General features: G+C 50.5%; 1 protein-coding gene across 1 annotated transcript; it reads left to right on the top strand.

Annotated features, from left to right (window-relative positions):
• Nucleotides 1–792: 792 nt before the first annotated feature.
• Nucleotides 793–9,836, top strand: Tmc (Transmembrane channel-like). The gene is made up of 21 exons (XM_029113130.1): nt 793–899; nt 1,006–1,225; nt 1,605–1,821; nt 2,380–2,590; nt 2,738–2,885; nt 3,001–3,241; nt 3,482–3,603; nt 3,712–4,064; nt 4,157–4,345; nt 4,455–4,768; nt 5,052–5,269; nt 5,347–5,414; nt 5,502–5,751; nt 5,958–6,070; nt 6,405–6,568; nt 6,650–6,786; nt 6,873–6,969; nt 7,673–7,736; nt 8,330–8,426; nt 8,592–8,716; nt 9,704–9,836. Exons 1-21 carry the CDS (start codon nt 793–795, stop codon nt 9,834–9,836), a joined length of 3,588 nt encoding a protein of 1,195 aa, XP_028968963.1.
• The last annotated feature ends 1,491 nt before the right edge of the window (nt 9,837–11,327 follow it).

The raw sequence follows: 11,327 nt of genomic DNA, 5'->3' as shown, positions 1-11,327 counted from the left end.
AAAAACCTGGAGAATTTCTCGCGGCCAGTGATCCTCAGCGCGGCGCGAAGTCGATCTTCGTCTGCGTTCGCCTTCAGTGACAGTCCATGGGAGCTCCTGCGCTGTTCGTGATTCCCGAAACTGCTTAGATACCGTTCGACTTGAGAGCTCCCAACGGATTCCAGTTCTTGGTCAGAACTTCGATCTGAGTTTTCGGCGAAAGTACCGGCTCTGTTGCCTCCGTGGATGAATGACCATGGAGTCGAGTTGCGCCAGCTCGCCCAAGTTCCATTTGGCGGAAAAAAATCGGGAATAATTCAGTGTTATAGTGAAGCGCATCCACCGAGAGTAACTTTAGCAAGATTAAGGTGCCCACAGTTTTGGGCGTGGTTATGCTTGGCTCACAATTTTTTTGCAACAGAGGAAGCATTGCCGTGACATCATGGCCAAGAATCCCGAGCTCTCTGTTTACTTGATTGCAATGACCCGGTTTGATTCCTAAGTAAGTGAAATTCAACCCCCGCAGAAAAAAAGGAGCCGAGAGAGACGTCTACGGACAAGTCAGGAGATCACAGCGGCCTCGATGAAAGTGCCGCGGATAAGAAAATGAAGAACGAAAGGGGCAAACGTTATCTCAAGCGGAAAGACACCGACAGACATGTGGGTTTGAAGCTTCGGACTGAATATTCGAAAAAAGCTCTTTCATAAGAAAGAGACGAACTGGGTCTAATTACGTTTGAGTTGCCCTCCCACCAGGCCTCTGACTTTTCGCCGTCTGACGATGGCCCGCAATCGCCGACATCAGATGACGAAATGCTCGATGTGTATCACAAGCGACGCAGCTCCCGCTGGGGTCGACGAGGATCTTCGAGTGAGCCTTCCAAGAGAAGACTTTCCTCCTACACGACCTCATCCGGCGAGTACGTAATCATGCGCAGCCTTTGAGCCCGTCCCCATACGCGCGATGTGATTCCGAAGGCTGCGATTGCCTAGTTCCGAGACACACGACGCTCGCTTATTTTGCAGCACGGCCATTGACTTCGAGAATTCAGAAGACGAAGTTAAGGAGAACATCCGTTACCACAAGAACATAATCGAGAGTGTCAAAACGCAACCTTGGTCGATGGCTAAAAAGCTCCGTATGCTCCGGAGTGCCAAAGCGTACATTAAAAAACACGAAGGAGAGCTGGCGCAGAGCAAGCAGGCGAAGGATATCTTTGCTTCTTATTCGAACTGGTTTCGCAATGTGAGTAAACTTACTCGAGCCCACCCGAGATTATTTCAGGATCAATATTACCGCGTGAAACGAGGAGTCCGGGGTTTTTGTCGATGTAGCAAGCGTCGATCTCATTCCCTCAATAGATAATCAGGAAAAATCTCCTTTGTGCCACGTTCCGAATCATCGAGTTTCGTGTCGTTCAAAGAAAAGTTGGATGTGATCCGTCCTCCTTGTTGCGACAAAAACTCGGCTCACTCCCGTAAACATGAGCAGTTCGCACCGATTGAACTCGACGTCGAGTCCGCCCCTCCCCATTCCGTAGCAGAATACATCCGACGCAAACCGCATGTGTTCGCCTGGAGCGGCTGCTCCTTGTTTTAATGTCGGTCATCCTCTTTCCTTCCAGTCATGGCATCGATTTAAGCGCGAAATCGCCGACCTGATGGTGACCTTGACCCCGTGGGAGATGAGAATCAAACGCATAGAGAGCCACTTCGGCTCTGTCGTAGCATCGTACTTCATTTTTCTCCGTTGGGTCTTCTGGTTGAACAGTTTCATATCGTTGTTTATCTGCTGTTTTCTCATGGTTCCCGAAGTTCTCAGAGGCGACGACGATATCACAGGTTGGTAGTGGATTCCGGAGCGCTCCCGAGCTCCTCATCTGAAACGTCCACGCCGAGTGCGGTGTTCGATCGGAATTGATTGATTGATTGATTGATTGATTGACTTACAAGCATACAGACAGAGATTCTCCCAGAATTGCTCGCCGAGAAAGCAGTACTTACGCGCTCCGAGCCTCCGCGGAGGAAAAAGCGCAGTCTGTTTGCTCTGGCCCCGTTGGGCGAAGTCAGGCGGCTCGCTTCGGGATCCGCCTATTTGGATGTTTCTTCTAGAGAAGTTCATCAATCTGGATCTGGAGACTTGCCTGTTCCGGCAGAGCGAATACAGTCCTCGAACGAGTTTTCTCACTCCGTACGCGAATCACGAGTTCCCTCCACGGAGAGGAGCAATCTTAAAGGCGGAATGAACCGAATCTTGCTTCGAATCAGTCCTCAACCGAGAATAAGCCTCATATCCCTTGAAGGAACGTGGAGGCTTAGTCCCCCTTGAATCTATGTTTCGATCGTCGCTATCGAACGAGTGCACTTCTTCTGAAATAAGCTTAATTCTACTCGGATCAGGAATGCGCAAGAAAGTCAAGGATGAAGAAGCCAAGAGCGCTTTGAACCTCAAGGAAGTGTGGGAGTTCGAGGGCTATCTGAAATTCTCGCCCATATTCTACGGTTACTACTCCGATCGAGAGATCACACCGGAGGGATATCGGCTACCCCTCGCCTACCTGCTGTCTTCTTTAGTAATGTACATGTTCAGCTTCTTCGTGATCCTCCGCAAGTGAGTTATGCTGCCTAGGCGATTGTCTGACTCCAGAAGCGCATTCTGGAAACGCCCCTGAGCCCTCTAAAGTTTCCGACATTTGACAATTCGAGCTCATGCATAAAAATAGCGAACGTTCCCCCTTACGAGAAAAGCTCTCTCTAGGATGGCGGAAAACAACCGGCAATCAAAAATAACGGAGAAGGAGGATGAATGCACGTTCGCCTGGAAACTCTACACTGGTTGGGATTATATGATTGGGAATGCAGAAACCGCGCACAATAAAGTGTCGTCCCTGGTCATGAGCTTCAAAGTAAGCGCAAAAAGCTCGAAGCTACTGGCACAACGAAGTCTTGGAGGCATTTTGGACACTGTTCTCCTCTCTCTCGTCGACAACTCTCATGAAGATAATTATTGTTGTGCCATAGGAATCCGTTCTGGAAGAGAAAGAACGTCGCAAGGAGGAGCGCAGCTGGAAATTGATAACTTTGAGAACGTTCACAAATTTCCTCGTTCTGCTGCTGCTCGGCTCGTCGGCATACGCCGTGATCCTCGTGGTTGCGAGAGGTGAGGAGCCAGAAGCTCAGAAGAGTTGGTATCGCCAGAATGAGGTGACTCTCGTCTTGACCGGGATCAGCAACGTGTATCCGAACTTCTTCGACATGATAGGTGAGTTCCATGAGCTTAAGGATACGCTGTTTCCGGATTATTGCGATCGGTCCGAGAATCCCTTTCCTCGATACCGAACCCACACCCAATCCGAGGTGAAGTCTTTGTCAGCCTCCCGCTTGTTTTTCCTTCGCCGTCAGCCATCGTTCCCAGTCTAAAGACCCGAGGAAGAGTAGGATTTCGATTTGCGAACCTCACTCCGCCTGGGATGGAAGCTCAAGCTCGATTCTTTCCCACAAGGTGCGCTCGAACAGTACCATCCCCGCCAACAGCTCCAATGGCAACTGTTTCGTATATTGATGCTGTACATGCTCAACTTGTATACCCTGATCTTCGCTTTGTTCGGCAAAGTGAGGAAAATGGTAAGCCCACGTTTTCCGATTCGGCGATCCGTCCCAGGATTTTCCGATACTTTTGAGCGTAAGGTCTTCGTCGGCTTCGCATCGAAGGCTTCGATTTCTTCACCGCAGACAACCGAGCTGACTGAAATGAAGAAGAATATCACCGACCAGATCGAGTCCGGCTTCTTCGATACGACACCGGTTACCCCTTTATTCAACATGACTTTCAATGAGACAGAGATGGACAACATGAGTGGGTTCGCCAGCGGATCCTTGGAGCACTTTCTGTTCGACGCAGTTTCAACGTTCCCGCTGCTCGACATTTCCAAGTGTACCTCATGCAGCTGGCTCCCCGTGAATTGTACGCTATTGCTGGGCTTGCATTTGACCTTCTCGATTCCGCCGGCATTGTTCTTTAACGAGATACCCGAGCACTGCAAGAAGACCAGCTACAACGCTTCTTGGTGTTCAGAACAGATGTGGTAGGCAGAAGATTCACGGTTTATTCCCGCCAGAAACTCCGCGTCTCATAGAGGCTAATCGTGCGAGTAATCATTGTGTTTTCCATCGAAAGGAATGCCAGCGGTTCCTGGAATCTGAGCGATTGGGATGCGATGAATGCGAGCTACGCGCCTTGTCCGACCACTACGACGCCGATGCCGATTCCGAAGTTGACGACTACCCCGAAACCACCGTCGGTCGAAGAAATGGTTTTGCGCATCAATAATTTGACCGTTTTGAGCTCTTGGAATTCATCATCAGGGTAAGGAATTATCCCCGAGCGATAATTCGAGGCATGATCTGTCTCGGAAAATTTTTCACCAGGCGAGTATGAACGAACGACATAGATTCCATTCGTGTTTCTTTCGCAGAGTACCGCGGGTACCAATCCCGGCTTTGAGCACGAACGAATCGGACATTTGGAGCCTCCTCCCGAATATCTCTGACATGAGCGCTTTTTACGACTCCAATATGACTTACGGAAACATCACCGAACATCCTGTAACCATACTCCAAACAACTACCGTCTCTGTCAGCGACATGTTCCAATTAGACGACTTGAACTGCTCGACGGTTTATATGCCCTACTGCGGGAATCTTCCGGTCCCAGATATGCTCCTGACAGACGAGCAAAGGACTACGGCGATTTTCGAGAGGGAGGAGACTACGACGCCGAGAATTCCGGGTGAGCTCCCTGCATGTTTACTTCGGCTCGCTCCTTCTCTGACTCGCTTTCTGAAACAGTGGGAGGAAATTCGGAAATTCCGAACAGGAAGTATACAGGAAGTATACGAACAGGAGATATGCTCACCCCATCCCGGCAACTCAGGCCGAGCTCGTCTCCAGCCTCCCACGGGACAGACTTCAGCGTATCCTTCGATTCGGCGCCCCGGACGAGGCAGATTTGTTCTGCACTCATTTCATCCCTCCCATTCGAGACTTGAAATGATCGTTGTTCGTCTCGATAGGTGTCGTGAGGCAAGAAGACTTGGTTCGGATCGATGAGCCCTCGAAAGACAAGCTCCGGAAACTCTGCTGGGAGACGATGTTCGGCCAGGAGATCGTGAAACTCACAGTTATGGACCTTGTGATGACGATCGGAACAACTGTAATAACCGATTACATTCGCGCAGTCTTTATCCGTTATCTCAATAACTACTGGTGTTGGGATATGGAAGTTCGTTGGGTAAGATCATGCGAAGAGCGAAATAATTTCCTGCCCCGCTCAGATCTGACTCTAACGTTGTTCATTCTCGTCGACAGCCCGGTTACGGCGATTTTAAAATAGCTGAGAACATTTTGCATCTAGTCAATAATCAGGGCATGGTGTGGTGAGTGCAAAGAAAAACCGTCCGGAATTCTCTCTGCGCTACATGAATCCTCCAAGAATCGCTGTGAATGCAAGATACTCCTTTCAGGATGGGAATGTTCTTCTCACCCGGTCTCCCCGCAATCAATACGATCAAACTCGCGATCCTGATGTATATTCGCTCCTGGGCGGTCTTGACCTCGAACATTCCACACGAGACCGTGTTCAAAGCCTCCGGGAACAATTTCTATTACATGTTACTGTTGGTAATGTTGTTCATCTGTACTCTGCCAGTCGGTTATGCGATGGTCTGGCTCGAACCATCGTGGCATTGCGGCCCGTTCAGTAGCTTCGACAAGGTTTGCCCCGTTTGAATCGATGAATACACTCTCTGAGCGATAGGCTCCCCTCGAGGGAGGATTCCGCTCTTTGCCGGAAGCTCAAAAGTTCTAGAGTTACGACAACCCTGCTCGCTCAATATGTCCTGATCACCCGGAGTCACTTCTCGTCCATTCAGTGTAGTTCGTACGCTTACCACTCGAGCATTGATCACAATTTTCCGCAGGCTTATAAAGTCTTCACGAGCTATTTAAAACGAACCCTTCCGAGATGGCTCAATATCGTCTTGGAGTACTGCTGTTCTGCTGGAGCCATCATCCCTTTGATTCTTCTTCTGGTGTAAGTGGACTAGGTGTATCTCGAAAGAAGTCTCAACTGCGATGACCGAGCTCGGAGGTCCTTATCGGTTTGCGATACTGTATCCAGGACCTTCCGTTCGAGCTGATCTCAGTCGCTCCTGGCATTGCATTCTGCAAACTCCTTGCCCTCCTCTTGACTTCGAATCATCTGAGCAAAACGAATTTGTCGTGAGGAGAGAGCGAGCAGTCCATTTTCGTTCGGCCTTCGATGAACTCCGGCTTCGAGAGGAGCTTCGAGAATTTCATGGGATGTTCCGGATCGGGCACGGCCGATCACTGAAAACCTCCTAAGTGACTCAAATGTATGCTTCCAGATTGATCATTTACTACCTGCTCTCGATAACGGGCTCCTTGAGGGAGTCCAATAACGATCTCATGACTCAGATCCGGCGTGAGAAGGAAGAGAAGCGCGCCAAGAAGGAAGAAGAGGAGGGAGCCAGGGTGCCAGAGATCCCACTCGATCCCGATCAGCGAGACGGTGAGCCAGAGGGAATGAGAGTTCGTCCTTATTTGATTGTGGGGGGCCAACATGTTTGACGGACCGTTTATCCCCCTGTAGCTCTAGGCGATCCAGAACAAGCGGAGAAGGCTGAGAAGGTTCTCAATATGTGGTCAGCTGCCTCAAGACGTCAGTCCATGGTCCAGAAATTCAAAGGATCCGCATCGCCTCTGCAGAGAGCGGTTGCGTTGGCGCAGGTAAGCGGAGAATGGGATCTTAGTTGCGTCGATCCGTGTAGATTGGAGAAACCTCATGCTGATCATTCATTTTTCTACCTCTCTAGGAACAACTCTACAAGGAACGCGATGAGGCCCCCGGACCCGCGGCCGCCTCATGGAATGCCATGTTACAACATCACGTCGACAAAGCGAGACAAATGGGTTTGTTCCTCTGTTGAGTCTGTTCTTCTCTCCCCTGTCTTTATTGGAAAGAAACTCTCCGATCCGCTCGAGCTACATCCATCAAATGATACTAACGGTCGCCAAGATTGCCGGGACTCGCAGAGTCTCGCTCAGATTGATCATGAGGACGCGCCGAACTCGGCAGCATCCCTGCGAGCCTCAGACGATGAAAGAATTTTTTTTCATTCCGATGGATTTTCCGCTCATCAGTTCTTCATTCATCGGGAGCTTTCGAGTCCACGAAGCTTGTCTCGAGCGACGCACACCGAAGCGCACGTGAATCGCCTTAATCGACTGAATTGATTTGGGGGAGAGCCCGAATTCGTTGACGTATTACGGGACCCGTCGCGCGCAATCCAAGGGTCTGATACAGAAGCCTGTGAGGATTTATTTCCGGAATCAGGTTGTGCAAGAAGTTCTCATTGATTCTGTGATTAGAAGTACGAGATATGATCATTCACAGTGTATGAGGAGGGACACGAGTCATACTCTTCACGATCGAAAGCTCCACGCCTACAATCGCGCGATGGAGTGAGCGGACGAGTGACCTCGCCGAAAACCTGAGCCCTAATTCACTGCGTGACGAAAATCTAGGGAGAAACTCCTGAGGGGACGGGAGCATTAGGATCTAGGAGCAGCAGGATCTCTGTCTGACGTACTGGTTTTTCGTTCCGCATTCCAGACCGAAAGGACGATCGCACCAAGAATCAACGATCGGATGAAGAGCCGCTCGTTTCTACGGGGAGGTAGGTGTCTTTCTGGGAGAAGAAAAATCCCTCGCTTCTTCTCTCAGTGTTTGCCGGATGCTTCCTCTGCAATTCCGTCTTCCCAACGTCGGAGCGATTGTCTATATGCGCAAATTACTGTGAATATTCTCATTGTACGGCAGCCTCAGATAGACGGGTTTTTTTCCGCGGATTGGGGAATTGTACGGACGTACTCGCGCACGGGTACTTTCAGTATTCGGGCATGCGTGAAAAACTTTCCCCAGAGTGCGTCAGGCGCAGATTTATCACGATTCGGGATTTTCACGCAGAGTTCTGCAGAGTATGCCGTGCGAGCAACTCCGACCGATTCCCTTTCTGCGAGATGCTGAGGAAGTGTAATGCTAGATTAGAACACATAGAGACATAGATTTTGATGATCCTAAGAGACCGGATGACACGTCTCATTGCCCCGTCGCTCCAACCTAGAAGATTTCCGGTGCCGTCGAAAGTCTACACGCAGCTCCTCCAAATTCACGAGGCCGGAAACTCGTTGAGGGGATAGCGCTCCTTTATCGGATGCCCACAATCCTCTTGCTGCATGGGATATCACTGATCCTGTGCCTTTATTCCAGCTCACCAAAACTCACACCGAAACAGATTCAGGAGATGCGAGCCGTAGAGCAACTCAAAGCCTTCAGGGAGAAGAAAAGGCGTCAACGGGTGCCCAAGGTGAGCATCACATGGAGTTCTGGCGTACACTCCGGTAGTTTCCCTCAGTCGATCTTGCGGCTATGTAGTAGTATGTTTGGTCTCGATGTCGCCTGTTCTGACGACACAACTCGGTCTCCCAATGATTCCTTCACAAATATTAAATCATCGTTTTTCCGATTGTAGATCATGATCAGCAAAGATGGGAGCGAGGAGTCGCAAGGAAGCCTCGAGGGTGAACGAGCAGAGGAAAAGATGACCCCGCAGGTCGATAGTCAGCCTCTGTTATTGGATCCCGGCAAGCAGGTCAAGTGAGTAATCTTCCGCTTATTCCGCAGAGTCTGGAGCCTCTCACACAGCCCTTCCGAGCAGGGAGATCTGGGATCCCTGACATCGGCCTACTCCGATGACGAGCAGAGACCTCGGAGCGGGGTCGATCACCCTGCGGCTCCGAGTAACAACTTCACTGCAGACGTTTCGTCGTACATTCTAATTCTCTGTTTCGAATCGAGATATCAGTCTAGGGGATACCGACTCAGAGGGAAGCAATCCAAACTGGATGTTCCCCGTGACTATCGCTCAGTCTTGCACAAATCAAATCAAATATCTCGAAATGAATCTTTCCGCGTACAATAGAATCGACAAAGCATTCGAAGGTCGCGCCCCCGCTCCGATTCGTCTACTCTAGCGACAGATCGATACTCACGTAAATGCATGTTGGAGAGAAAAAGGAACTCTCAGACAATTGCGAGAACTCGACGACTGAAGCGACTTGTTCGAGCCAAACTTCGCAGTTCGCGCTTGCAGCAACCGTACCAGAGCCTCAATGAATAGAGCTGAGCTCAGAGATCGTGGCCGAGCATGGGCGGCTTCGCTGAATCGACAAGTGATTGAAGCGTGTCTTCATCAGTTCTCTTTCGATTCTCGTCCGACAGCGCGGTGGCGGGAGAATTTTCGGACCCATCACGATCCCGTCTGACTGATCCTGGCAACGTATGGCGATTCGCAACAATGACGACAAGAGAGGATTGATTCCCCTGAATATCGAGATATCCGCTTCGCTTGAGAGCTGTCGCTTCCTTCGGCGACTCGTAGAATAAGTGACCCTCCGCAGCCTCACGTCTCCGCGTGAGCATGTACCGATGTTCCCGCGACGCCTCAAGTTTTCCGCGAGTCCGAAGGCGGAGCGTGTTTTCCAGGCTTGCCCGGATTCGGAATGCCGGAGATGCTCGTTGGTGAGCATGCCATGGACTCATGAGTTATTCTCGATTCTAAATGTGATCGACCTCATTTTCAAGGAACAAGAAAAACAAACCAGCCTTGCGGAGGGAACCGACCAAGTACCCGATCGATGAAAAATCTTCGCAGTCCAAAGGGAGTCGGTCCCCGACGCAAACGCCCGACACGAAGCGGAAACCTCCACAACGTTAAGGTCGCTTAGCTCCGAGCGCATGATTGGAAAAAGAGTACGTGTGAGCTATCATTGGGAGCTTGTTGTTCGGAAGGTCGAGAGAGCTTCCGATTGCTGTTTGTGCTGATGATCACTGCCCTACGGAATCATATATAAGTGGAACTAAGGATCGGTTGTGAATTCTGACGAGAATAAAGCGCTTGTATCGATAAATCGCCTTCCTTGTCTGGTCTCTACGAGCCGACGTTCGTCTCCAGCCAGGGCTTACCGATTCGGATACGAGAGCAGGAGATTCGAGGAAGGGATGGCGCGCTGGACCGATCGGAGTCGAAATCCAGTTTCGCCCTCGTCGATAAGTTCGCCGACTCCTGAACTCGAATCTTGTAAGCATCTATCAGGAGCACGGTACGGGCGGGTGGAATCTCTCAGCCGCTTATTCTGATCACCACTCGGTAGAGCTCCGTCATCAGCAATTCTCTAGAATGATCATCGCTCTTCGCATTGTCACAATTCACCCACAGCTATCGAGATACCGCTCTATTGGTGGCATTGTGGCCGAGAGGTGATCGGCGGCTTGGAAATGAGGTCTCGACGAATTCGCCGGCAAGAACTAGTGATTCCAACGCAATGGGCACCTCTACTAGGCGTCCGAGTGACACTCGTGGCCGAGGTAAGTATAAGCGCGTTGAACGTGACCTGAATCCGATCAGCTGGACCAACTGTATTAACTCGTTCCGTCATAACGAGAGTCGGACGAAGTCGGTGGTCACGTTTTCATTTGTGACCATTCGCATGAGTTGCCGGAACCGGAGAAGTAACGCATCCTCCGTGGATCTCCCGTTCTCGTTCCCCGCCGATCCCTCCCGATGGAGTCGAACATACGCCTTGTTCGGTCGGCAGAACCTCTGTCGACTCGACCTTAGCCTCGTGAGACATCCGAAAGCGACCGACCGAAACCCTGTCAATTTCTATAGGGGTAACTGCAGAAAGAGAAGACTATTCCGAAGCTCAATGCGGAAATCCGATCTGAACTAGCAGGAGAATCGATTTTTTATCGTCCGCAGGAAGGTCTCCGCGTCCTCTAACAAATTCTCGCCGGAGAGTATGCGCATGAGTCCTTCGATTCGTAGACCCTCAATCCCCTGCATCGCTCTTTTCAGCTTGGAATCTCGGTATGAATCCGCGCAGAGCCCATGCTCACGACAGCACTACAGCAAGTTGACAAAGCAAGTCTCCCACATCCATCATCATAGGGCATATGGTATGATGTCGCCGCCTGCGAGGAGCTTCTCCGCATCATTGCTTCTTGTGAGCGAGCCTAGGCTACGAGTTTTTATGGCGAGGGATATAAGGGAAGATGAGCGGCAGTCAATTATAATTCACCCGACGAGGCCTCAGTATAAAGCTCTTCTCGAAGCGACGGATAACACTGCGGGGAACGCAATTCCAGGACACTGAATCTACGCTGACAGAAAAAGAAGCTCGCTTCGGATCATTCCAAGATAGGTGGC

The sequence above is a fragment of the Galendromus occidentalis genome, unplaced genomic scaffold, assembly GCF_000255335.2.
Source record: "Galendromus occidentalis unplaced genomic scaffold, Mocc_1.1 scf7180000076336, whole genome shotgun sequence".
In the NCBI taxonomy this organism is placed as follows: domain Eukaryota; kingdom Metazoa; phylum Arthropoda; class Arachnida; order Mesostigmata; family Phytoseiidae; genus Galendromus; species Galendromus occidentalis.
This window is presented reverse-complemented; position numbering and strand designations above follow the sequence as displayed.

What these genes read in the sequence shown, in the direction of transcription:
- Tmc (XM_029113130.1), top strand. Translation starts at nt 793, where the DNA reads ATGCTCGATGTGTATCACAAGCGACGCAGCTCCCGCTGGGGTCGACGA. An exon ending in TTCTTCGTGATCCTCCGCAA is followed by an intron (nt 2,591 to 2,737) that starts GTGAGTTATGCT and finishes AGCTCTCTCTAG; the next exon opens with GATGGCGGAAAACAACCGGC. An exon ending in TGGTGTTCAGAACAGATGTG is followed by an intron (nt 4,065 to 4,156) that starts GTAGGCAGAAGA and finishes TTCCATCGAAAG; the next exon opens with GAATGCCAGCGGTTCCTGGA.